Below are 22,549 nucleotides of genomic sequence, written 5' to 3' on the forward strand. Positions count from 1 at the left end.
TCGCCTGAGCAAGATATAATGAGGCTAGAAGCTACCCCCTCATAGCATGCAGCTAAGTTTTAGCTGAGTTAGAGATTATTGCTTAGGCGTATATTATTTACCTTTTAGTTTTTCTTTCGGCTAAGGTGACTCTAAGATGTCTCTTTACTTGCCTGGTATGGAGTTGTCTCCTGGTGTACCTTCGTTGTTGTAGCTTCGCTCCTTTGCAATGGAAGTATACCTTTTGGAACCTTTATCTTTGGTTAAGATTTTCATCGTACTGTTTGTACCTGCGTAAATATAATATGTACATATACCGCTCCGTATTTTTTACCTTTTGGTAATGTGTGTTATATCATTTTGCTTGCTTTGTTGCACGATATTTAGGACATAGTGTGTCCAGCTTGTTGCACAATCAAGCCATCGCTCGGTGCTAAGGTGTGATTAACCTTGGTAGAACATTAAACGTCCTACCAAGATATCCTTTGGCCAGAAGGTACCGTGGTGGCGAGGGTCCCTACGTGAGCAATAATTTTCCTGTAATCCAATGCGTTCAGCGCGAAGGATGCTTTACTTCGACAAGGTATCTCTATTTGTGGGATATATTGTTTATTATTTGCCTCTTAGTGGGATTCATTTGCCTCGAGGATCCGAGATTGACATATGCGCAGTTATGCCGTGCCTTGCCTCATCGTCAATTCTGACGGTGGGTGTCATTTATAACCTTTTGTTTTTGTCGTCAATTCTGACAGTAGGTGTCAGTTCTAACCCTTTGTTTTTCCATGTTTGTTTCATTTCATACGCATTAAAATCTATATTCCAAATCCAAGCTTTATATTGATTGCTACGTATATAAGCATACCTTACAATGTATTTGTTGTTTTTAACTGATGTTGTAGAGGCGCCATGATTGATGTATGTTTCCCCCTTTTGCTTTTTGAAAGCTGGTTCTTGCAGCATTTGAAAGGAAAAGTATTTGCATTTATGGATCCTTCGTCCATGTAATTTAAGGCTTCCTCCTTGTCTTTGTCAGCTAAATGTTTGTCTTGGGTTCCACAGGGTACTTTGCTTGTAGTGAGATGCCCCTTGTAGGCTTCGTTATGGTTGCAGTGAGTTGCAATTGTAGGGTTCCATAGAAATACAAATTCCTTTGACATCCTGTGTACTCGAAGGGTACCCTCTAGGATTGAATTATTGCTTCTTCTTAGTATTGAAAAATTTCTTCTTGCAACGAACTTCCCCTTGCATTAGTATTTGGCACTTCGTATGTTCTTCAGGTTGGAGAGTTGGGGTATACATATGTATACAGACTTCATTCTTCGTTGCATTTGAGTTGTGCACTTGTGGGTATACAATGTATACAAGTTTCGTGCATTTCTAGACTGAGAGCATCGCAATAGTGGTGGTTGATAGGTTATGTCTGCTTATGCGTCGTCGTGTGACTCCTCGTAGCTGAGCATGGTTTGTAGCCTCCTTGAGTATGCATACACCTATGCACACGGGTTTTCTTGACTTATACATTCGTAGCTTTGGATTGAATAACCCATTCTTCGCAATGGTGAGTCTGCATTTAACAGGCTTCGCTCACATGCATACTTGGTAGTGGTGAATCTTCCTTTAACGGACTTCATTCACATGTATGGTTTCAGGTGGTGAGTATGCCTTTAACGGGATTCGCTACCCTGCATACCTTCGGATTCAGATTTAAGTTGTAACATACAACCATTGCTGATGTCTTTGGCTCCAATTAGTATGACCTCCACCTTCGTCTATAGGTCTGGGGAGGATTGACCTTCGTTGATGATGTTGATGCTACACACTTAAAGTAGATCACAAAGCTGTTGCTTGATGAACTCCGTCTGATTGAGTATACAAAGCTATAACATTTGAGCAGGTGATGTCTTTCGATGACATTCCTTTTCCCTCAGAAATTCGCAAAGCGATAAGCTTAAGAATTCTAGAGGAGCAAAGCTCTGTCCTTCCATGCGAGTTGTATTTTGAACCTTTGTCCTTACGCTTCATCTTCGTCCCTAATTGCTCATACTCAGATACGTCCGATCCAAGGACAGTCTTCGTAATTGTCTTTGATTGTTGAGAATGTCTATAGATACATTCGAGCCAAAGATAAGCTCCATCTTTGCCTCCGCCTGCTCGTACTTAGATACGTACGAGCTAAGGGAAGCCTTCGTAATAGTCTTTGACTGCTGAGAACGTGTATGGACACGTTCGATCCAAAGATAACCTTCGTATTTTCTATTGGATTTGCATACTTAGATACGTACGAGCCAAGGACACTCTTCGTAATTGTCTTTGGATGTTAAGAATGTGTATGAATACACACGAGCCAAAGATAAGCTCCATCTTTTCCCCTGTATACTCGTACTTAGATATGTAGGAGCCAAGGGAAGCCTTCGTAATTGTCTTTGGCTGTTGAGAATCTATATAAATACATTCAAGCCAAAGATAAGCTTCATCTTTTCCTTTGGATGTTTGTAGTTAGATACATACGATCCAAGGACAATCTTCATAATTGTCTTTGGTTGTTGAGAATGTATTTAAATACATTCAAACCAAAGATAAGCTTTATTTTCGCTCCAAGGATTCGTAATTTTAACCTTCGTATTTCCGTTTCCTGAGAGTAAAGATAAAAAGAGGTAGGGTACGTTCCTAGTAGCGCCCCATTACGGAAATAAAAAAAATTAAAAGTTTAGTATATAACTTAACAGAGATATGTTTGGTGAGTTCGTATTTAATAGAACAGTCCAATGTTAGGGACTTAGTTCCTAAATAAACCTCGGATTCAAAAACAGCAGAGAGTACTGCAAGCTGAGTAAAAGAAGGTGTATGCGAAAGAAAACGACCCTCATCTCATAAATAACCTTAGGGATTTTACTCCAAAACGTTTTACTGAGATTCCTCCAGAAACGGAGGTATCCAGATCCATAGAAGGTTTGCTCAGATATGAAAAAATGACAGAGAATACCGCAAGCTGAGTAAAAGAAGGCGTATGTGAAGGAAAACGACCCTAAGCTCATAAATAACCTTACGGATTTTACTACAAAACTTTTACTAAGGTTCCGTCGAAGACAAAGCTACTCAGATCCAGAAAGGGTTTGCTCATGAGAAAGCAAATAATAATAAAATAATATCTTTTTAAGCTTCGAAAAATGTTTTTAATGGTGTTTCATAAGCACTTTTTGTAGATCCGTAAGATTTCAAGCATCTTTCAAGGTTTGATACTTGAAAAACTTGTCAAAGAATGAGAAATCCTAACTAGAGAGTAAGATTATCTTAGAGCAATAAGCATGCAGGGTCAAGATGGCTGAGCATTGGATCAAGGCAAAATTCAGTAAAGCACAACAGTGTGAAATACGACCCAAGTGACAGTTAGGATTTGGTTACAAGATTCACAAGCATGCCAATGACGCGAGACAAAGTATAACGGCTATAAAGGGAGTTTATAAACGTGAGAGAAGGTTCCTAACTACTAGAGAACAAGTGTTGGACGTTGGTGCAAGTTTAGAGAGAAACTGGTCAGTTAGCAAAGTTATAAGCGGTTATGGAACTGCTTGAAGGGACAGATGACTTTCTGATGCCTGTGCAACGGTTGTGCACGGTTTTGGACAAGTAAATCTGTTGTATAAATAGTCATAAGGCATGGGAAATTCGGAAGGATTACACAAGAGAGTGTGAGACTCAAAATAGGAGAGTTTTTGTAAGGCTATGGCTTAGTTCAAGGTGAACAAGTCTGTGTAAGTCCCTAAGTGAGAAAGCTTTGTATTTCTTCCCTTTGATGCAATAAAAAGAGTTGATTGTTTCATGTTCTAAGTGTTCTTGGTTGACTGATTGTGGTTGGAAATGTATGGTATTGTTTGAGTGCATTATGGGGTGCATTTGAGAAGTTCAGAAAAGTGAAAGAAGGTTAGACTTCCGCTGAAGAACTATTGAGTTGGCTCTTTGCACTGGTGCAAACTTATAAAGCTGAGGTGCAGGTGGGTGAAGCTTGATTCAAAGAACCATTGTGCTGCCGGGTTACACTCTCGTAAAAAATTGTAAGAAACATTTGATAGTGTGACACTTGGGCACCAAATATATAACTCTATAAATAAAGTTCTAAATGTTTGTATTCTATACATAAATTAATAAAAATCTGTCTCTCCCTCTACTTTGTGCCTCATTTTCTCTTTCTTAATTTCACAAGAAATTATCAGCTAGCTCTGATCACGGAGTGATTCTTCACGATCAATTAACTTAGTTTTTCATATTTTTTTCATTCTCCTCGAATAAATAAATTCTATTTTTTTTTTCAATTAGATTTATTTTGTTTTATTTATATCTAGTCTAATGGGTTCAATCAGGAACGTAAACCATCGTTTATTAGTTTGGTATACGCATTCGTTTCTTTATTATGAATCTCTGCTTTTGACTAGACGATTGTAGTCAAAATCATAAATATATAACTCACGATCCCACTGGTTTCTTTTGTTGATTTTTTTTGTTGATGGATAAGTCAAAATCATAGATATATAACTCAATATCTTTTGTTGATGTACGAGTACTTGTGTATTTTTTTTGGTCTACATTTTCCGATAAAGAAAAGAAAAGAAAAGCTGATATTGGATGAGCACCTATGTACTTGTCAAACGGTTCATGCATAGGAAGTGATCGTGATTAACATATTATGTTATGATATTATTATGTTTCACTGATGAATTTTTTCTTTTCTATGCAGTTAATCACGGATTGGACTACAACCAATCGTCTAGCAAATACTAAAATCCTCGTTGTATCGTCATACAATAAAGTTGATTGTTTTCTTTTTCTCCCCGTCGTATATTTTTTTACTAATTATATGATGATGTCTTTTATATTTTTTTAAGATGGATTTCATATATTTTTGCCATGCCGATTACGAGAATATCATTACAGTTACTCAACTTATTTTTGAAGTCTTTTCTCTGTGCTATTGAAATCTATTGACTAATCCTAAGAAGGCATGGTCTATTTTTAAATGATATAGGTGTTGATGGTGGTTTTTGGTTTAGGCTTAAAATCGTAAAACCTTGTATCTGATGTGACGTCATTCTGCAAGGAAACAGAGCCACGTGTGCTAACCTCTCCACTAGCAAATTTATTTAGTCGCTCAATATACTTAAATGAAATTTATCCAGACCGGCGAACCCTAGATGTTCTGTAAATTTCGGCGCCTCACGCATATTCACTTAATATAAGTTCCTCTGAATGCCTTCTATGCTATGTTCCCCGGCTGAACTCTTAATGTTGATATGGCATGACGATTTGTGTTCACTCACAGCAGAGTAGCACGAATCTCCAAGTATCAAGAATAAGATCTTTGCATAAGGTATTCAATCAGAAAAGCATGATGCTCTCTTGTAACGAACTTAAAAGAACTCTAAGTTGACAGATATAATTCAGTCAATCGTCCTGACTAACTTGTAGAACTTAGAGCTTTGCGCCTAGCGCAATACACCAGACCTTGCTTGTCAAAATTAATTAAATCCGCCGCAGCACACTGGAAGTGCGGCCAAGCCCTAGCTTGTCGGCCTCACTTCCCATTAACCAATCAGGTCGCCCTAAAGGCGCCACACTCTCACCATAAGTGTGGTCGCGCCTTATGTTTGGACGATCCCCCTTTTGTGGCCAATCAGGTTGCTATAAACTTGCCACCATACATTAAAGGCCAAACGCACCCTACCGCGGCAACTTCGCAACAGGCTACCTCGCAAACATGCCACTTCGTGGAATTCTTACCAATAAACTATAGCCACCACATGACAATTCCTACTCCTGTGGTCGTTTCCACACTATGGCCTTGCCATGGTTCCTTTGGCTTAGCCATGGCGCCATTTGCACAGCCGCACGCCACGTTCACTAATTAGGGTATTCGACAAACCCTAATTTGAGCAAATTGCTACCTAAGCCAAATAACGTTCCCAGAGCAACGGGATTGGTGTAGCAACAGGGCCAACGTTTCCACGCCACATGTGGGTCCGACTCCACGACGCCTTGGCCACGCCAAGCCCTAATTCTTCCACGAATAATTCTTTCAACGGCGCCAAGACTTGGCCACGCCCAAGTCCTTCCAACGGCGCCAAGACTTGGCCACGCCAAATCCTTCCAACGGCGCCAAGACTTGGCCACACCAAATCCTTCCACGACGCCAAACACTAACTTTGGATGCGGAGCCAATTTTTAGCTTTGGCCATGCCACAACATCACTGGCATACCACTATGCCGCGGCTACTAGCATGACGCCATGCCATGGCTACGCCGCTGGCATGCCATTAGCATGTGGCTGACGCCACTTCACTATACAACAAGATGTGGCCATAATCAACGGCCATCCTTCTTTATGAGATGCAATCTCAGTCATCCAAGTTCGTCACCGAACTGATGAGCTCGCGACAAGTTTTAGGAGACTAGCCAAGACGAGCCTAGCATTACATGCTATTTATCTGCGGAAAACCTCTCAATTTTAACTTGCCACACGTAGCAAAGTGCTACATGTTTTCCATGAAAACACTCGACACATCAAAATATGTCACAAACTGGGGGATGCTCATCAGGGTATTGGTCTGGCGGTTTACAGTGTGCGGCGTGCAATGCGCTCGTTACAAGAAAGAGTCATGAAGTAGGATAATTAGTGGTGGTGAAAAGTAACAGTGTAAACAATTCATTTCCTTCATCATGGAAGAGTAATGACCAACGGTTACACGAATTCACTTTCTTCATCATGGAAACATAACGTCTGGCAGTTACACATTACTCTTTTCTTCCACCACTCAATCGTTTCCAATTCCTACGAGACCAGGGTACGTTTCACTATGACTTGTATAAATAGGCCTCATCTATTTCCACCAAAGCAGATGTTTTTGGTCGGCAACACACAATATCTAGAAATCACCTGGTAGCTTTCCATCCGGCTCACCAGTTCTACTTTCTGATACAAGTCACGAAACACCCACACTTCCAGAATCAAGTATTCTGGTCTCAACACTTTCTTTGCTTCCCTTTCTAAGACCAACCCTTCTCCTTCAATTTGTGACTGAAGCAAGCTTGGAACGGCCATTTCTTGGTTTAGGCCATGATTGTATAGATTGATCTCTCGAATCAAAAGTACTCCCGTGTAGTATATTGTTTAGGGTTTAGATTTGTTTCTCACCCACACACCTGAAATTATCGAAATCAGCAGAAACGGTTTTCACCCCCAAACAATTGGCGACCACAGTGGGAGATTAAACTCTCGGTTACAATATCAATTTCTCAACTCTCGATCTTATCCTTCAACCCCGATATCAAGATGGTAGAACTCAGGTCCGGATCAACGACAAACCCTGAGAACACTGGCGCCGAAATTATTCTCGGTGATAACGTTCCTTCCAGTGGTGCTAATATGCCACTTGTCAACAACAACAACATGGAGAATGTTCCATCAGGCGTTACACCTTCGGTTACCAAAGCCAGAGCCTCTGCCGTGGAAAATGCTCCTTCAGGTGTTACACCTCCAATCACCAGAGCCATAGCCGCTGCCGCCGCTCCCAATATTTCGTCAAGTGTGACACCTCCAACCGTCACCAGAGCCGCAGCTACTCCGTCATCAGGACAAGAAAATGGAGGACCCATATGGAGACGATCCTATATTACTATTGTTGATTTGATGGAAAAACAGGAAGTTCTCGCTAAAGCCCAAATGGATCCTCGACTCAGAAGGAGGTACTTGTTTTTCTCAAGACACTAACAGAGCGGCTACCACAAGAATCACGCCAGCCAGAGCCCATGAGGAACACCTCCAATACCCCTGGCGCCAGCACCTCAACATGGCGCACCTTTGTAGATGAAGAGACTCGCCATGAACTCCAGCGCAGAGAAGTCAACCGTCCAATTTTGTCACACGAGAAGATTTGGAGCAACTTCTCCGAAATCGATACAAAAGCGATTCCATGGACATACATCAGCATCAACCCCCGTATCCTCCGGAAGTACAAAGAATTCCTCTTCCAAGAGGGTACTCTTCCCCTAAATTCTCTTTGTATGATGGCACCGGTAATGCGCGTGAACATGTCTCTCGATTCCTGGAGTCCCTGGGGGAGCACGAATACAATCACGTTCTCCGTTTGAGGGAATTTTCGAAATCACTTACTGGAAGAGCATACACGTAGGATAACAACATTACGCCGGGAAGCATCCTCAACTGGTCTGACATGGTTGCGGATTTTTACAAGAAGTACTTCTTTGTGTCTGAGCAAATTACCTTCTCATATCTAGGAAGGATGTTCCAATGAAACAACGAAGATCCGAATGATTTTGTCAAAAGATTCAGAATTCAAGCACTGGATTTGATGACCCAAACGTGACCAAACAACAATTGGTGGATTATTGCATCAATGTCATGATTCCCATCTACCGGGCCTTAGTAGAGAATCTGCGATTTCATACATTCTCTGAACTTCACGAAGCTGCAAAACGATCGTCCACAACAACACCATCGTTGTTGGAAAGAACCAGTCCAACTAGAGGCGAGGACGCACGCGAAACTCGAGGGAACAGATGCCTCATCAATAAGCAATACAATACCAGTCCCTCCTCTGTGAGCGTGGTAGACGAAGGAGGAAAAAGGAAGGCTCCAGCGACAGAACATCAATCCAAGCGCCCAACGCCGGCATGACAGGCAGCTCCGCCTCGGAAGACTACCGCTAAAGCTCTCATGCGACGTCAAGAAGCTGAAGAAAACGTCTGGGATTTCCCGTTCCCAATTGAGGAAGTGATTGAACTCTTGTAAGCATGGATCCAAGACGACGCCATCAGACTACCTCCTACCAGACGCCCACCAATCGAAGCGGAAATGGCAAACCCCAAATATTGCCGCTACCACAGATTTGTCCACCACCCGACCAGTGAATGCAACAAGCTAAAGCATATCTTCAAAGAAAAGATAGAAGCGGGGGAACTTCAATTGCGCAATGAAAGAGTTCACAGAGATCCAATCCGAATCAGAAATTGCATGGTCTCTTGGGACTCTGTACACGAGACTGTGCAATCCATGATGCAGTGTGTGTGCGAAATTATCTATCTCTCCAAGACACAACGTCAAGATATCTTCATAGCCTTTAATTGTGTTGTATCAGGCAAGCGACTCTTTCCTACCGAAGAAACCACGTCAGAACCCCAAACTCTCTCGGGAAGTGGTGATGGAAAATGCAACTGGGGACTGCTGACCACGGTTCATATGAGGGACGCCGAGCTCGACAACACATTAATTGACGTGGCCTCTGACTTCAACATCATTACCATCAAAACCCTGAGAGCTGCGGGAATTTCGAAACATGAGGCTACCCGTTCCCCAACCGTGGTCAAAAACTTGGAAGGTGAGGCGATGGACGCGTATGGCTACATCACCCTTGAAATCAAGGTGGGAGACACTCTAACACATGGAAAATTCCACATTGTCAAAGAACTTTCAAATTACGACATGATTCTGGGGCGCGCATGGGTACACGGCAACAAAGCAACGTTAGGAGTATCCCCTCTGCTGATATCGATACCCGAAAGGATTTCCAACAAGCTGTCCAACTTTGAAGATTACATGTTGCCGTATCAACAACTTACCAATGTAACTCAATTACCTGTAGAAAGCCCGTCGATGTTCATCCGCAGACTCTGAACACAAGTAAGTCTGGTTAAACAACCCTTTCTGCACCCAGTCACATCTCCTCTCGGCCAGGCGTGGGGACTCTCTCCGATTATCAACCCGGGCGCCATTAGGAGACGTGAATGGGACGTTAGGCCTTTCAAGTGCTTTGCCAAAGATCTGGAAGCTGTCATAACCAAAGATGACGAGTTCAAAAACCAAGTGGTTGCACAACGCCCAAACCCGTTTCAAATTGGAGATATGGTAGTCAAGACAACCTCGTTTCAAGTTGGAAATATAACAGTGAAGATATCTGCTCGACTCCGTCCACCCAAAGAAAAGGAAGACGAGCCATATCTGGTGGCAGATGTTATCTTGGGTGATTACTGCAAACTCATCAACACTGAAAAATTGGAAGGTATGACTATTCACTCGCAATGGCTCAAACCCTTCAATACCTAAAAAAGTTGTGCTACCTTCACCTCCAGCGTCCTCCTTTCGACATTTCCTTATGCATTTTCCCTTTTTCATGCAATGTTTGTAACTTCTACAAAATGATTGCACTGCTTGCATTCATAAGTAGAGTTTTCAATTTCAATTAAAAAGAGCATCTTTCCTTAAAAAGTCTTTCCAAGCCACCTTAAAGTAAAAATACCAAGCAAACCCAAACTCTCACAGAATCATTGCCTGTCGATTGAAAACCAGAGAAACCGAACCACTACAAAAAAAAGGGGATATATCTATTCAAAATACCGAAAAAGGGAATATGCAAGGAAGGTTGGTCGAACCCTTAACTATTATCGTTATTTTATCCTGTCTCGAGTTACTATGGGTGATGTAGGCGTTCAGAGGCATTGGCGGCGCAGCAGGCCGGCCAGTACCAGCGACAAATTCCATCCACACTATTTGTGTATGGCGTCCGTCCATCTACCGGATGACTAGGAGGGGCGAGCAACTTATTTTCGCATAAAGGGTTTTTGGATCTTTTCAGTACGAAGGTTTTATTGATTCATTCAGAGATGTGAAACCATAAAACTGAATAACGGAATGTTACTTGGCGAAGCCCTAACTCCGCCATGAAAACAAGAAAGTGAAAGTATACTTTTGGAATACCAAAAGATGCTACACGCCGAGAAGAAATATCAAAAGTGGAAAAAATTGGGCGTTAATGGCAGACGCATGGATCAATAGCGCCTTCATCAGAGCTTTTTCAATCACTTTCCCCAACACACTTTCTGGCAGCAAACGTTCCATCCAAATGCCGCCTCGGCAGCAGCAACTCCGGCGTTCCATCCAAAAGACGCCTCAGCAGCAGCGACCACAACATCCCATCCAGAAGCCACCTCAGCATCAGCTTCCACTTCCTGTCCGACGTTTGTTTCAACAGCAGTCCCAGCGTATGTTTCCGTAGCTTCTCCAATGTATCCAACATACGTTGCATCCGTCTCCTCGTCCACCTTGACGGCATCCTCAGAGGTTGCGTCAACGTCCCTGACAAAAGTTTCGGCGTCCACTCCGGAAGATGCTTCAGCCTCGTGAATCGTGTCGACATCTTCCTCATGAGCTTTTCCAGCAGCTTCTTGAGGACGTCCCGATTCTTCCGCATCAAAGTCAAGGATTACGATACCATCGTGGACAAGGTAATTAAACTGGTTATCATCTATAAGTTTCGTGGACTCAGTCTTCCGCCGCTTCAACCGAGAGGCGAATCGTTCAGCCTTAGCACTTGGTTGTAGAGAAGCTTTATTGCTCTGAGATCTCCCGACGAGCTGGGATGCTTCATCGTGCCTCCACTTTTCCTCCATATCTACTGAAGCAAAGAGAGTCTGAACACACATCCACACTCTGCGTAAATGGGCGAGAGACATGCCACGCATAATCTCGTCATCCTTACGGAACAGAGAATCAATTCTGTCTAATACCCCCTCATGAGAAGAAAACTGGTTTTCGTCGAGCTCAGAATTTCTTTCCGAAGAGGTACGATCATCACTGGAAGATCTCATTATATGCTACACAATTTTTTTTTACCATGTTTGCATCGATAATCTACATGATGAGAAAGACAAAATGGGACTAGGAGAAGAAACACGAGACAATACCTGTGAAGAAGGTGGATGCGATTTTATGATGATCTGTATGAGCGAAGGATTCAAGATCACCTCTTATATTCAACAGAAAATCTTTTACCAGCCATGATTTAAGGCTTCACACGCCTGATACCAGCTGGATTAAATATTTGTTTATACGGAATAATTAGGGCTTTGGTATCCAAGTCATTCTGCGACTTAGCCAGCGTCATATTTCCACTCCAAGCCAGTAGCGCCAACGACCCCACGTCCTAGCCGACACCAACATATCGCATTCTTCCAGCGCTAGCTTCTCTGCTCGATAGCCGATGCACCAACAACGCCATCCGCTACTCCAAGCTAGCCGCACCCATCCGCTACTCCAAGTCAGCCGCACCAAGTCTGTGCCAGAAGTCCGCGTCCAAGCTAATAGCGTTGTTCTAAAACTAGTCGCCCCATCTCCGCACATCCAAGATCAAAGCAGCGCAATTTTCGCCATTCAAAGCGGCGCCATGTTGGCCATTCAAGGCAGCGCAATCTTCGCGTCTTAGGCCAATGCTCCATGGCTCCATCTCTAACGCTCCATGGCCCCTCTTAGCCACGTCATCGGCCCTTCCGAGCCAGCCACGCCATTGGCCTTTCCAAGCTAGTAATGCTATCGGCCCTTCCAAGCTAGCCGCGCTACTCGCCATTCCGCATAATCATCTTAGCTCGGCCAAGATTGAAGCACCATCTTCTCCGTTCAAAGCAACACAATCTCCACCGTTCAAAGTTGCGCCGTCCGCCATTCCCAAGCCGGAAGCGCCATCTTCACCACCCCATGGCCCAAATTGGCACCAACGTTCCGGGAAGTAAAACTCTACGCCAACACCCCCTGGTCAAGCCAGAAATGCGCCAAGTCGTCAATACAAGGATCACGGATTCCTCATGCTTTCTGCTAAAGGTTAGTTGAATTTCCCTGGAAAACTCTTCATGTCTCGCCCTCTTCTATTTTTCTCTTGTCCGTCACCATCTCATGCTTACCCCGCAACAACGACATTGTTACGTGCTAAGCAGGGGACTTAATGTTGATGGTGATTTTTAGCTTAGGGTTAAAATCGTAAAACCTTGCATCTGATGTGACGTCACTCTGCAAGGAAACAGAGCCACGTGTGCTAACCTCTCCATTGGAAAATTTATTGAGTCGCTCAATATACTTACATGAAATTTATCCAGACTGGCGAATCCCAGATATTCTGTAAATTTCGGCGCCTCGCGCATGTTCACTTAATATAAGTTCCTCTGAATGCCTTCTATGCTATGTTCCCCGGCTGAATCTTAATGTTTATATGGCATGACGATTTGTGTTCACTCGCAATAGAGTAGCACGAATCTCCAAGTATCAAGAATAAGATCTTTGCATAAGGTATTCAATCAGAAAAGCATGCTGCTCTCTTGTAACGAACTTAAAAGAACTCTGTGTAGACACATAGAATTCAGTCAATCGTCCTGACTAACTTGCAGAAGTTAGAGTTTCGCGCCTCGCGCAATACACCAGACTAGAGCTGTCAAACGGGCGGGCTTGCCCGTTGCGGGTTCCACGGGTTCGGGTTAATACGGGTTGAAACCTGCGGGTTGAAATTTTACACGGGATATCATTTCTTCAACCCGTGCCCGTAACGGGTTTAACTTGCGGGTTCACGGGTTAGCCCGCCCGTTTGCCAGCCATTTTCATCCTAGCTGCCAGTTTCACCATTACTGCAACATCTCTATTCACTTTCTCATACTCCACCATCATTCATCACTGCTAGTCGAGCTCTCTTCTCTGATTTCTTGTTTCATTCGAACTCTCTCTATCATCATCTACCATAGCTTGATTCATAAAATCACCGAGAACATCAACTGTCAGCAATCATCCGAGACTCAATAACACACTTCCATGCATGGCAGCGAGCATGTATTCTTAGTTGAACTCGGGCTGAAGTTATCCTTGCATCATCATCCTGTCGAGATATACTGGCAACAACCCAAACTCGATACAAATTCATTCTCATCTCCATCCACATCTCATCATCTCTGCCAACCGTCACAGCTATGTACGATCATCAACAGCATCACAGAGACGTCCATCCTTCAGTTCAATGGAAGCAACAACCAACTTCCGTCATACACTACAGCCATTAGTTCCTTCTCGTGACTACTGCCAACACTACTCTCATCTTCATTGATGTTGATCGACGGCAGTAACTCCAATCCAGTCTTCCAACTCCGACAGAAACCCAATGTTCTTCCCAAACTCCCATACAAAACCGAGCATACCAATAAATATCAGTAGCTTCTCCTTCCATAGAGAACAAGAAGAGAGCTATTGTTACTCGAGCTGAAGACAACAATGGCGTAAGATAGAGTCAGTGCATCGATGGGTTATGGAGTTGTGCTGCTGCCATCATCAAAAGGTGATGGAGTTTGCTTTGAAGAAGATGCTCGTGATAGTGAATTAGTGATGATGGAGTAGTTGTTTCTCGAGTATGGACTGCTGTGAATGACTCGAGATGGATCATTGAGCTGATCAGAAGAATCATGGCAGGAAGGAGTTCGAGTAAAAGAAGAACAAGGTATGTTATTAGTGTTATATGACTTATTAATAAGGTAGACGGGTTTACGGGTTGTACCCGCGGGTTCACGGGACGGGACGGGTTAACTCGTTTACTCACAAGCCGATATTTCTCCAACCCGAACCCGACTTGTTTTGAAACAAGCCGAGCCGGGTTCGGGTTTTCACGGGTCGGGCACGAGCTAACCCGCGGGTTTTGGCTTGTTTGCCAGCTCTACACCAGACCTTGCTTGTCAAAATTAATTAAATCTGCCGCAGTGCACTGGAAGTGCGGCCACGCCTTAGCTTGACAGCCCCACTTCCCATTGACCATCAGGTCGCCCTAAAGGCGCCACACTCTCACCATAAGTGTGGTCGCGCCTTATGTTTGGTCGGCCCCCTTTTGTGGCCAATCAGGTTGCTCTAAACTTGCCACCATACATTAAAGGCCAAACGCACCCTATCGCGGAAACTTCGCAACATGCCAACTTCGCAACATGCTACCTCGCAAACATGCCACTTCGTGGAATTAGCTAGCAAGCCAGTCGGTTATATTGAGAAAGGATGTCGCCTTATCAATACTAGTCAAGGAGACTCATCAATATTTGGTGCCTCTCAACAGGTACCGCCTTCTTTGAATCTGCATAAAACCAAAAGTTTTAACTAAAACCCAAGGAGACTCATCAATATTTGGTAACCTACCAATACATCTGTTAATGACAGTTCCAAATAATGTAAAGGCTAATGAAGCGTCTAGAATTAGATTTTGAAAATAGGGTATTACGGAGTAATAATGGTTTTGAATAGGGTAGGCATGGCACTGAAAAGGCTGATTAGCCAAGCGACATGACATTTAACCAAGATCCATAAATGACTATTAATGGTATTACTAGACTCTCTATAAGAGGAGTTAATTTATTTTTTTTGCAAAAAAAGAAAGAGATTAAACTAGTAGAGGAAAAAATTAGAGGGAGATAAGTAAAAAATGGCAAATCCTGGCGATAATCTTCCCATAAACCCTCCCACTTATGCATCTTACAATTTAGCCAAAAGTATTACAGTAACTTGAAGTGATCAAGAGATAGAGAGGTTGAAGAATGATTTGCAGTATGAGATGGATCGTCGAGTTCGTGAGTTGGCCAGACAGAAAGATAAGGAAGATCATGCCATAGAATATGCTGCTTGGCGAGAGAAGAGACATGCAAGAGATAGGAAGTTTGAAGAGAGATCTGAGAGAAAAGGATGGAAGAGATGTGGGAGTGCCACAGAAAGTGATTCATATCAGTTTGATGAGGGTTTTGAGTATCATGTTGAGGTGGTTGATAGAAGTGAAGAAGATTCTGATGATGTAGAGGGGAAGAGAAGAATGATGGCATATCATGAGGATAGGCCTTATAGACGATATCATCATGAGAGGGAAATCCAGAGATCTTTGTCATGGCCATGCAAGAGAGAGAATCAACTGATGAAAGTGAAGATAGTGATGGCAGTGCTTCATCTGATGAAGGTAGTGTTTCTCCTACATCTTCAGGGAGTGATTAGCGAGCAATACGAGGAAGAAGAAAATTGGAGTTACGATGGGGAGGACTATTAAGAGTCGCCCTTGGGGTATCAAGAACAACCAAAATTTTAGGCTTTCGAAAAAGTTTGAAGATAGTTAATAAGTTTTTTGCAAATAGGCGTTTTTGGTGCTTGCTTCTATTCTTTATTATCTTGTTGTTGTTGATAGGGTTGTTATGATGATTCTTCATACCGCGGACGGTGTCTTTATGATGTGTGTTAGAGTCTAGTTGTTGAAAAGTGGTGATAATTATGGACTGTTTATATCTAATACTGTCTTTAGGTTTTTTTTTTTGGTGAGCGCTATGAAATTCAGTGATACCTGTGAACTGTTGTTCCCGTTGATAGTGAGTCTTATCTTTTGGTTTGTTTGAAAGGAAAAAATGTTAGGATTATGCCAGGTACTTTCTTGATAACTATGAATGCAAATGTTGGCATGTTTTCTTCTTTTAATCTCTTTAGTGATGGATATTGTAGAGTAAATGCATAAACTAATGATGAACTTGGTGAAGAAAATTAGTAATCCAATGATTGATTGTTAGAAAACAGTAGTAACACAAAGACCTTCCTGCGTCATGATGAAGCAGAGCCTCAAGAGAGAGGTTAGTGGTTGCTTGTTTCGATTTAGAACTCTATTATTTGTGTCTCCTTCTCTCTTTCTTAATTTCACAAGAATGAATAATTTGTGTAAAGCTGACTAACAAATTTATAGGGCTTCGACAAAATCTCAACTTACCAAATTATATGTCATCAATTGTTATGATGTTGCATTAATATTAATAGAATTGACATTACAACTACTCTTACATGTACCAACATAGAAAAAAAATCAAAGAAAGAAGAGAAAAACTGACCCTTTACCATCCTAGGAGAGTTAGGATTTTAGTCAACTAAAGGTTACAACTTACAACAAAGAAAGCACTGCACTGACTAAAAGATCAACTGTCTATATTAGGATACAATCATCTAATACATAAATATGCCACACTACAGATTACCTTATCCTCGCCCTGTTTCAGGAATGCTGTTCCATCCACAATCAGATACATCGCCGCCCATCAAACGGTTGAAGCCACCTAAAAACTGAATAACATCAGAACGGTAATAGAGAGTTCACAAAAATTCCAGAAGGGAACATCTGACGATGAAGCAAATCCAGTTAGCCTACATGGGAAACTTTCACTCTAAGGTTTTGTCTAATCACCGTACCTAGTCTTGCACATTCTTCACAAATCACACCTGAGGTCTATGTGGAGGTATATGTAGGTCTATGGTGTAACATGCAGAGAAAGGTATGTGGTTCTAAAATACTAACCCCATCAATAAGATTGAAATTTAAATAGTAAAATGGAACTTAAAATTTCGACTACCAATAGGGTTAAATATTTAAACTGTTCGAATCTATTTAGGATGGCATAACAAAATGAGAACATTCTCAGTCACAGACAAAAAATGTCCCTCAGATTTTTTTCACATGGGTTCCAAGGGAAGCTATACAGGAATGTAACGACAACATGGGGTTACACAAATAAGGGTGAAACTGAGGTTTCCCATGCGAAAGTATATACCATGGCTAAAAAACCTCCTTTTGTCTTCCGAATAAGAAAGAAAGTGACTCACATAGCATGCATGATTAGACTCAGCTCATTTCGGTGGCAGGAAGGTAGACCCTGATAGTATCTTTCATTGTGAGCTTTTTTCTGCATGTTGGACACTTATTCTGAGCTGATAAGGCGGACTTGATGCACTGTTTGCAGAAAATGTGGCCACACTTCGTTGATGTCGCCTCCACAAGTGAACTCATGCAAACTGGACAGCTAAATGCAGCCTCCTTTGGCGGTGGTTTTGGTGGCGCAGCCTGGGGTGTTATCGCAGGCTTCACAGCACACTTTTTCTGCAAGATGAGATGTTTTGAGTCAGTTCTTTTTTCTTTTTCTTTTCTACATTAATGTGCACTCAACCATGTACATCATTCTATGCTATATAGATATATATATACAGGTAAAAAGGGAAATGAAACTACTAGATTTGTTTCCGACAACATGGCATGCCACAATCTAAACTGAAATCCAGTGTGCCAGGTTAGCCCGATACTTTGTGGTTTCCCTCGATGATCTACCCCCACCAAAAGCAACCAACTACCAGCAGAAAAGGGCCCAACACAAAGGAATTTCAAGCTATATTTTAAAGAGACGTGGTATCGAATACAAATTTTGCATCCAGGTAAGAGGAAATGGAGGAAGACAAAAAATTTAAGAAACTGATCCTAAGAAAAGGAATGTAATATGAAAGAACCAGTGCAACACCGAGAACTACTGCATGTTTAGACTGAAACATTTCGAGCAAAACAGGTGAAAAGCACATCAATCAATCAACACCTGTTATACAAAAACTACTCTTGGTTTAGTATGTAATATTGGCGACCATCCATAGCTTGCAAATGATATGATGCTGCCCAGAATCGCACAGCCTATTTAAAGTCAGTTAACCAAAAAAGTCCAGGAAACTGAACACAAAGCATCTCCTCATCATTAGCAAATTTACGAAGGGGAAAAAAAACAAGATGACAAATTAAATATATCCGAAGTAAAGTATTATACTATGATGATCTCATGTAGTATATGTATATATTTGGCATTTTAATATGCCAAGAACCCTAACAACCTTTAAACCATGCCGATAATGTGACATTTTTTTTTAATAAATTTCTAATGAGGTTACACTCATACAAAGGAAACAAATAAGTGGCCAGAAATTTATAGCAATCATATGTACTCCATGAATGTATGGTTAACATTGGGAAAGAACACTGAACCACTATTCTAATAATAAATGTCATCTTGAAAAAGGTCAGTTAATAATGAAGAAACCAATGAATGAAAATCCAGGGAAATCAAATTTAAGGATCCATATGATTAAATTAATGAAAGCACTCTTGCAATGACCAACCAATTAAAAAACTGCACAGCAACAGGTTAACAACAATGTACAAAGCATAACTCGAGTCATCTAGACTAGCATTGGACTCGTAAAACGGACACATGACGAGATGTTAACCCATCGGGAGTCAATGAAAGACAAAGAGTGAAAGCATGACCAATTCACAGGCAACTAAAGGAGGGAAAAAATAATTGAATATACTTCATATGAAGATAAGAAAATACTGCATTACCTTGGAATTGCTTCTGCCATCCAGGTTTATGTAATGATCACAATTAATAACTGCATTGCTTGCTGCTGGTCTTTTGCGCATGTTGTAGCTGCTATTCAGAGTCGACCCAGTTTCGTCTACACGACCTAAATAGTAAGAAAAACAAAAACAAAAGAAAAACTATCACACAAGTACACAGTGATCAACATAAAAGCAATATAAATGATCAGCAAAGAAAAATGGGAACCCTAATTAAGTCGCATAAGTAACAGGATAATACTTAACTGTCCAAGGTCCACCCTGCATCTTCCCCCCTATGCTTCATCCAATTAATATCTATGACTACTCCAACATGAAAGCATAATATGATACGGTTAATTTCTATCTAGGGTTTCTGTCTATTGTTATTCTTGCACACAACTAGTTTCTGATGAATGACTCTTTACATCTATGTGGAATGTCTTAACGCATTGTCAATATGTTCCCTGTTCCATAAACATTTGAACCTATCACCAGTACACACCACACAAGGAGATGCCTCTGCTCTAACTGCTATCTGATGGCATACTTTATTTCTCCACTTGATGCTGTATGGATAGTCATGACAGAGGTAGCTAGGTAGGCTTTTTTTACTCGTTAATGTGCAAATTCAGTTGCATATGATTCTACTTGTGCAATCTCTAAAATAAAATGACCAAATTTATCAACCAAATCATTCGCCTAGGTAATTATAAAGAAAGAAATGGAGACACATGTTCTTAAAAAGAACATAGCTGAGACACATGCTTTACGAAGATCCTTAGTAGATAATGAAATTTGATTATCTCTTATGCAAGTCATGCCTTCTTGAGTATCTTTTATTCTTAAACAGGCAGTCATATTAAACGTGAAGTGTTTGGTTGGTCTAAAGGCGAAACAATTTTTTACATCTGTGACAAGTAGAAAGGCTGGAATGCTGGAGAATCATCAACGTGAAAATGCAGATTTGGGATACTAAGCCTTTCCTAATATGAACATTACAAAGGCAAGCACAAACAAACATCAAGGCCCTGTTGTCAAATCAACAATCAAGAAGTGATAGCCTAATATTCAATATGAGCTACTTATACAACACAGTGACAAACAATGCTTACTTTCACGGGGTGGGGGTGGAGGTGCTGGTCTCTCGGCAGTAATTAAAATTTCCAGGTTCCTAAATGCCTTGTTTCTTTTCGCCTGACAACAAACAAACCATACTAAACAATTAGTCAAAATCAAAAAACCTCAAAACCAAAAAATAAAAGTAAAGTAAAAGCCCAAAGTTCAAACACATCACACTTCAGCAAAGCTCCTTGGAGATGAAATGACAACTTCATCATCAATAGCTTCAAGATCAATTGTCAACGGTGGTTGTGGTTGCAGCAGAATCCGTTCTCTTCCCCCTCCTTGTTGGCTACACTCAACCAAAGCAGCAGCTGCCCTAATTTCAGCAGGAGGTGTATCATTAAGGTCAATTTGTAAGGCATTTTTCCTTCTCCTAGTCTCCTTAGCATGACCTCTCAGTGTCCTCCTCGGATCGCGAGTATCCATACTGTAATAAAAATTCAACCTTTAAAACAAAGACATACAAATTGCAGAAATTAAACAAAACCCTAGAAATGAAAACCTAAATAGCACTTGAAAATTCCCTAAATTTCGAGAAAACCCTAGAAATAAAAGTACCAAAAATCACTTAATATTACCAACAAATGAAAAAACCCTAGAAAATTCAGAACTAATCGTACTTGAAAATTCCCAATTCCAGAAACCCAAGAAATAAAACTACCAAATTCACTTTAAAATTACCAAAATTGAAAAGAAACCCTAGAAATGAAATAAAATGAAAAAAAAGAATAACCAACTTGATGATCGAAGAAGAAGATAGAGATCAAACCTTGAGAATGAGAAAGTTGACTAATTTTCGTGCAAATCTCTAAGTGACAGTGATTCAGTATAAGAGAGAATGAGATGTTTTTCAAATTATTACAGAGAACTCATTTCCCTTGTCTCTGCGTCTGAACATAAATGGAGAGTCGGTGTGAATCATTTAATGTGGGGAAGTCGAGATTTAACACCGAAATGTTGTTTGCGCGTGGTAATTTTGGCTCGTAACGTTATTTAAGAGAGGGAGGTTTTTGAAAAAGACGGAATTCTTTTTTTAACCGCAAAAGAATGCCCGGGAGCCGTAGGAATAATGGTAGCACCATTGGCCAACACAAGATCAACAATGGCGGAAACATGGTGTAGATGGTGTTCAAAAAAGGTCAAAACCGTAAAATCATGATACATGTTTCTGACACGGTTTTTAGGCATGTGACGATTCATATTTTACGAAGCCATGATGATTATGCATTTCGGAAGGCCTCCACTAGCTGAGCGTTTGATACCTCGCGTTTCATCATGCCCTCTATGTAGAATAACATAATTGGGCGGTTCTCCGTAAGATTGAGAGCAATAACGCCTTCAGGACGTCGGTGACACTCACTGTTCCCTGACTACATGAGAGAGACCCCCCTCTACATAGAAGAACGATTGGGCGGTTCTCCGTAAGATTGAGAGCAATAACGCCTTCAGGACGTCGGTGACACTCATTGTTCCCTGACTATGTAGAGAGACCGTGTATAGACCCATGCGGTTCTCCGTAAGACTGGGAGCAATAACGTCTTCGGGACTTCGGCAAACGTCTGTTGTTTCCTGACTATGCACCTCAGAATGGGTATGCCGCTTTAACTGGCTAATATCCCTTCTGCAATAGATTAATTCTACCGTGACATTCACCACTAGATTCCTAGAAAATAATCTATCTTATCTTATTGCTCCAATTCCATGGTCAAACTCACGACTGGTTCTATGGAATGGTAATAGATAAATGTATTGCTCCGATTTCATGATCGAATCCACGGCTTGATCTCATAAAATGGTAATAGATGTTACTCCTATTTCATGGTCGAATCCACGGCTGATCTCATGAAATGGTAATATCACCACCTATCTTATTACCGCGATTCTGGGGTTGGATCCACGATCCCATGGAATGGTAATACCTATTTTATTATTATTCCGAATTCATGGTCGAATTCACGACTGAAGCTATGAATTGACAATAATAAACTACTCACTTTTATTGCTCAATTTCATGAATCATTCTCCACTGAATTTCATAAATTAGTAATAAATACTTAGTAATCGGGCATCTGGACTACCAATGAGTAAGCCCCATAAAATGGTGCAAGTGTACTCGACAATGATGCACAAACGAGCACCCAAATGCGCGAACGCGCATCCAAAATATGGACAAATGAGGAATCCCGCACAAAACAAGAGAGAGAAAATAATAATATTAAAATAATGGAGAAGCGCCCATGGGCCGGGCCCACCGGCCAGCCGGCCGTGCCCTAATCGTGGCCGGTCCCATGCTTCCTCCATTATTTTTCCTTATTTTTGTTGTTTTCATAAACTCATGAAGACTTCTCCATTCCAACAACTTTCCTTGTTTGAGCAAAACTCGTGGTTTCTCCATATTTTTATGGTTTCCTCAATTTTGTGTAGTTTCA

The 22,549-nt window shown here is 41.4% G+C and overlaps 1 protein-coding gene across 2 annotated transcripts; it reads right to left on the reverse strand.

Moving 5' to 3' along the window:
- Positions 1 to 16,541: 16,541 nt before the first annotated feature.
- Positions 16,542 to 21,051, reverse strand: LOC113282969 (E3 ubiquitin-protein ligase RNF4-like). Of its 2 annotated transcripts, none has more exons than XM_026532077.1 (6): positions 20,890 to 21,051; positions 20,295 to 20,547; positions 20,111 to 20,192; positions 18,999 to 19,123; positions 17,447 to 17,720; positions 16,542 to 16,902 (listed from the first exon to the last, which is right to left on the reverse strand). In XM_026532077.1, the coding sequence occupies exons 2-5, from the start codon at positions 20,544 to 20,546 to the stop codon at positions 17,466 to 17,468; spliced, it is 714 nt and encodes a 237-aa protein (XP_026387862.1). In that variant the 5' UTR covers position 20,547; positions 20,890 to 21,051; the 3' UTR covers positions 16,542 to 16,902; positions 17,447 to 17,465. The 2 variants fall into 2 exon arrangements, with proteins under 2 accessions (XP_026387862.1, XP_026387863.1); XM_026532078.1 differs by having other exon boundaries at positions 16,542 to 16,909.
- Between the last annotated feature and the right edge of the window lie 1,498 nt (positions 21,052 to 22,549).

Source organism: Papaver somniferum, chromosome 5, assembly GCF_003573695.1.
Source record: "Papaver somniferum cultivar HN1 chromosome 5, ASM357369v1, whole genome shotgun sequence".
Lineage (NCBI taxonomy): Eukaryota > Viridiplantae > Streptophyta > Magnoliopsida > Ranunculales > Papaveraceae > Papaver > Papaver somniferum.